The 5,891-nt window shown below is 40.9% G+C and overlaps 1 protein-coding gene across 1 annotated transcript; it reads left to right on the top strand.

Annotated features, from left to right (window-relative positions):
- Positions 1-2,549: 2,549 nt before the first annotated feature.
- Positions 2,550-3,347, top strand: LOC131696174 (uncharacterized). Its single transcript, XM_058984719.1, has one exon. The coding sequence runs from the start codon at positions 2,550-2,552 to the stop codon at positions 3,345-3,347; it is 798 nt and encodes a 265-aa protein (XP_058840702.1).
- The last annotated feature ends 2,544 nt before the right edge of the window (positions 3,348-5,891 follow it).

The following is a 5,891-nucleotide window of genomic DNA, read 5'->3' as shown; positions in this document are numbered from 1 at the left end:
ATGTACGAATGATGTAATATATTTTCAAATGGGTTCAACACTACTTGGATTTGCGGGTCTAGATCACTAATGACCAATCAAAGTAGCTTTGCCCACATTGGCCACCGATGACGGTTCTTGACAACCCCAGGGAACTCGCCAAGTTCCTAAGCTAATGTCACACCTGCTCCCTAGCAAACTCTTAACCGCTTACTACAAACTTGATTTCAGACGAAAGATACAATATTCCGATTGACTGCTATTGAATTTCTTTCAGATCTGACTTTTTGTTCCGGAGTTACAGATTGGTTATTGCGGTCACATAGGAATTTCTGTTATAAACCGGTACAATCATAATAACTTCGATTCGCTGGCCTATATCAAATCAAAGATAAAAATATGGGAATATATTGCCCGCTATCGATAATTTTGGATGTCCCTGGCTCCGGGACTATTCCTGGACTGAAGCCACTTCGGTGATGACTGATCTAATTTTCACTAACCTCGTCTCAAATGGGAGTTTAGTTTTAGTATCGATTTTACGTTAAATAATTAGATCTGTTAGATTTTAAGTTCAATAATTTCATTTAAGCACTTACAATATTTAGTTTTCCAATTTTAGTTTTAAATATTCCATTTAATAGTATTATTAAGAAATTTATAGACATTAAATTTATTAGGTGTTATCAGAAACACATTTATCTATAACGTTCGTCGTGAAGCTGCAACGTGGTATGACGTGATTGACGTGGTGATTGAAAATTCCCGTATAAACTCAATGTCACATCTTCTAGTTTGACAGACTATGCACGTATGTCAGCTTTGGTGTACAAACACAAATCACTGTACGTGTGACAAAAATATCAAGATAACGTGAATAGAAATTACACAAATTTTTACTGAGATCCTAAAATCATGAACATAAGTCAAAACGTGAAAATAAATTACGAATATTGTGGAATCATGACCATAAATCGTGCTACTCTGTCATACAAATCCAATATTAAGGTCATGAATAAAATATCATAATAGCGTGATGAGAAATTATGAAAATCGCGATTAAGCTCCTGAAATCATGCCTATCGTTTTAGTTCATATACTACAAACCAGTGACCCCAAGGTTTGAACAAGAACCATAACAAAAACTAAACATGTTCAAGGGAACAACCACAATAACCCAGCCAAAAATTGCAATGTAACGCTATGTACATTTTTGCGTGAACTAGTTTTTTTTTAAATTAAAAGTTTCATGAATACGATGATTATTATCCATAATTTCAGGAACTTGGTCACGTAAATCGTCCAGTTCATGAAATCGTGATTTTTTGCGCATGAATTTATGAACGGATTTTTTTCCGTGTGTTGTTATTTGGTCGGTGTTAAGTCAGACCACTGTGATAATCATAGCACTGGATAGAGAATTTCTTCAGCTACATTCCACTTTTATCAGATTTGAAATATGTCACAATAGGCCAAAATGACCAATTTTTTTTTCATTAAATTATAACGTACAGGAGCTTTAAACTCGTTTTTCTCGAAATCGCTGCACTACGCTATATTTCCCCTTAGTGGTTGACAATTTTGTAAAAACTTTGTTTCTACATTAAGAAGCAAATTGTTTAAAACTATCTTTGGGCGTCAATCAGGCGCAAGCTTTTTCCTGTCACTAAGTTAGTGTCGGATTCTGATGAGACAAAGTCGAATCGCAAATTCCATAACTAATTTAGTTATAGGTTTTGGGATCCTCACGCACAAAGCTTTTTTTAAACAATTTTCTACTTAATGGAGAAAAAATAGTTTTTACCAAAATTATTCTCCACTATGGAGGAATATAGCATAGAACAATCTTGGACTGGGAATTTTCAATGGATATAACCATAACTGATGATACTTATCCTATATTATTACATTCCTTTATTCGTAAATATCTGGCTATGTTAATTTTTCGATAGCACCCTATTCCTTATGCTTCTCAACCGTGTGCCGAGTTGTAAAATATTTTCGTTAATTACATAACGTTCATGTCATTATATTCATTATATTATATAACACACAAAATGTACTGCGCATACAGTACAACAGAATAAATACTTAACCCTTTCATGCCCAACTTTTTTCTAGTGGATGTAGGGTTTCAAAACTATTTTTCCTTGAAAACGGTGAGATCAAGAAACACGAAAAGTCTATTGTCAAAAAGATAAGTGCTTCTATTGCAGTGCTAGAAGCTGCTCAATTTTTACCTTCCAATACTCAATACAATACAAAGGTTTTGGTACAAACGTAACATCAGATCAGTTTGTTTATTTTTGTTCGCGTATTTTGGATCGTTTTTTTGTGTATATTCAGTGATTTTTCATTTAGAATAGAGTTTGTGCCCTCGCCTAAGCTGCAGTTATTGATCAATTGACTCATAATTTGTGATTCTCGGTCGTGCGGTGACAATTGACAAACATTTTGTTCTCCCAAAGTGTCGTCGGTAGTGATAGAATCCTTGTGGTGAAACCGTGGATGCATATCGGGAAAGCTTATTCACGAAGTAGCTACTGTTGCCTACCTGTAGGCGATTCGCAATGGATTCGATCTGCCTGCAGTGCTCCGAGCCGGTAACCACTTTGAATCAGCTGAAATGCCAAGGATTCTGCGACAGAATCATGCATCTATCGTGTTCAACGCTCACTCGTCCAAAATTGGACATGATTAACGACTCAGCGAATATATTCTGGCTCAGCGACACCTGTGTGGATTTGATGAAATCCTCCGCAGTGAATGCAGCTTTTACAGCATTGAGCGAAGCGTTCCGTTTGTTGACCGACACACATAAAACAGCGCTTGAAGCATTAAAGGCTGAAATGGAGAAAACCAGAAAATCAGTGGAATCCGCAACGACATTGCCTGCAACTCCCATATCATGGCCCGTTCCAAATAGAGCTGGAGCCAAACGTGCTCGCGAGACCGAGGATAATAAATCTCTTTCTAAATCCGATGTCCCCAGCCTAACGTGTGGCAAGAAAAAGGGTGATGTAGCAAAGGTACCCACAATCACTGTTCAACCCGCTACTAGTAAATGCTGGATTTATTTGTCGCGAATTGCCACCACCGTTTCTGAAGACGAGGTTGGTGCTATGGTTAAGGAGTGCCTTTCAACGGACGATCCGGTCGAAGTGAAGAAGTTAGTGAAAAAAGACGCAAATTTGAGCGGGCTTAATTTCATTTCTTTCAAAATTGGTGTTGACCCTAAACTTCGTGAAATGGCCCTCAATGCCGAAACTTGGCCGGATGGGATGTATTTCCGCGAGTTCATCGACTTTCGGCAAGAACGTACTAATGATGGGAAGCAGGGGTTTCGGAAAACACCTCGACTGGGATAAATCCATCGCAAATAGCAGTTATTTTAGACTACGCACCGACAATTCGCCTGTTGATCAACGGCAACCGGGATGCACCGTAGAAAGCAATATGGAATCCCCCAATCCTCCCAGCACAGTCGTGCCTCTCGCAGTCAGCAGTATCTTCAGTCGTCCCGGCCCTGTGTCTGGGAATGGAGAGGGGGACTTCCAAATTGCCCTCTTTGGCAAGTATTTTAAAAATAATTTTGTTGAATCAACCGTTTTTCCTGATGGAACTGCTTGTTCTAGCTCGAATGCTTCCGACTGTCAATTAATAAGTCATCGATGTCAGCCGTCAGCTGGAAACCTCCTGAGGAGCACTCCAACTTCCATCACGGGTGCTACCAATTCATGCAGTTCACCCGCGCCTTCTGCTGTTAGCAGTCATTCCAGTCGCCCCGGTGTGCATTCCAGACGACGGAATCAAGGAGTGCCGGTCAGCCTTCCGTGTCTAAAATCGTCACCCATCCACTTATACTATCAAAATGTGGGTGGCATGAATTCCTGTGCAAATACCTATCGCCTAGCTACCTCGGACTGCTGTTACGACATTATCGCATTGACAGAAACATGGCTAAATGAGCAGACCCTCTCCAGCCAGGTGATTTGCTCTGACTACGAGGTTCTCAGATGTGACCGGAATCCTCTCAACAGCCACAAATCCTCCGGAGGCGGTGTTTTGCTCGCTGTGCGTCGTGGATTAAAAGTTCAACATATAACAAATGATGCTTGGAGCAGCATCGAACAAGTATGGGCAGCGATAAAATTGGGAAATCGAACATTATATATATGTGTGGTTTATTTCCCTCCCGATAAAATTCGCGACTCTGCACTAGTTGATTCTCATTCTGAATCATTGACTTCTGTTGTTGCGATGGCGCAACCCACTGACGAAATCATGATCCTCGGCGATTTCAACCTTTCTACAATAAAGTGGCGTTCCATTCATAACGGATTTCTACAACCCGACCCAGACGAATCAGTTTTTCATCCTGGCAGCATTACTCTTCTGGATGGCTATAGCACGGCTACACTTCTGCAGATTAACAGCACAACGAACGAGAACGACCGGTTTTTAGATCTATGCTTCGTTAATGCCAGAGATCAATCGCCGCATATTTCCACCGCCCTCGCCCCGCTAGTAAAGTATGTTCGCCACCATCCGCCTCTTCATCTTACACTCCAGGACGTACCGCCTATGAAGTTTTCGAGCCACGCGCCCACCGTGTGTTACAATTATAAGCGGGCCGACTATAGCAGCATTTTGAATATTTTACAAAGTATTAACTGGGATTCTGTGCTAAGTAAGGATGATGTGAACTCCGCCGCTGAAACGTTCTGCCATATAATGAGCTACCTTATCGATCGTCATGTCCCAAAGTGTAATCAACGAAGTGATCAATCCCCCTGGCAGACAGCCGAGCTACGTCAGCTAAAAACTGCGAAAAGAGCAGCATTACGAAAGTTTACCAAACGCCGTACCTTGTCACTGAGAGCTTATTATGTAAGGCTCAATAACGATTTTAAAAAACTGAACAGTTTTTGTTTTTCAAACTATCAACGAAAAATGCAACGTAAGCTTAAGTCGGATCCTAAATCGTTTTGGAGATACGTCAATGACCAGCGGAAAGAAACCGGCTTGCCTTCTGCAATGTTTTTGAATGGCGAAGCTGGTCATGATTCACAAGCCATATGCAAATTGTTCGCCTCTAAATTTGCGAGTGTGTTCGTCAGTGAGACATTGTCCTCGCAGCAGATTGACGTTGCAGCTAGCGGCGTGGCCCAACTCGAACGGTCAGTGAATGAGATTCGTGTAGAGCACTCGGATATTGTATCAGCAGCATCCAAGCTTAAAGCATCGTCATCTCCCGGGCCAGATGGTGTCCCTGCTGTATTTTTGAAAAAGTGTATATCTGGTTTGGTGGAACCACTCTGTCAACTATTCAAAATGTCACTGACAACCGCGATTTTTCCTCAATTGTGGAAAGCAGCTTTCATCTTTCCTGTCCACAAAAAAGGTGATAAGAGGAACATTGACAATTATAGAGGAATTTCTGCGCTCTGTGCCATTTCCAAGCTCTTTGAGTTAGTCTTGGTGGAGTCAGTGTTTTTTCACTGTAAGGAATATATTTCTAAAGACCAACATGGATTCATGCCGAATCGATCGACGTCGACGAATCTACTATCTCTAACCTCTTTTGTGTCCGAAGGGTTCGATGCGAGTCAACAAACTGATGTTATATATACTGACTTATCTGCAGCTTTTGACAAAATCAATCACGATATCGCAATCGCTAAATTGGAAAAACTTGGCTTCAGTGGATCACTCCTGCGATGGTTCCAATCCTATCTCGTTGGCCGTCAACTCAGTGTGAACATAGGTGATGCATACTCCAAACTATTCTCCGCAACGTCTGGAATTCCGCAAGGAAGTCATCTCGGACCTTTGATATTCACTCTCTATTTCAACGATGTAAACTATCAGCTGAAAGGGCCACGGTTGTCGTATGCAGATGACCTGAAAAT

The sequence above is a fragment of the Topomyia yanbarensis genome, unplaced genomic scaffold (assembly GCF_030247195.1).
Source record: "Topomyia yanbarensis strain Yona2022 unplaced genomic scaffold, ASM3024719v1 HiC_scaffold_84, whole genome shotgun sequence".
In the NCBI taxonomy this organism is placed as follows: Eukaryota; Metazoa; Arthropoda; class Insecta; order Diptera; family Culicidae; genus Topomyia; species Topomyia yanbarensis.
The sequence above is the reverse complement of the archived record's forward strand: the minus strand, read 5'-3'. Positions and strand labels throughout refer to the sequence as shown.

What these genes read in the sequence shown, in the direction of transcription:
- LOC131696174 (XM_058984719.1), top strand. Translation starts at nt 2,550, where the DNA reads ATGGATTCGATCTGCCTGCAGTGCTCCGAGCCGGTAACCACTTTGAAT.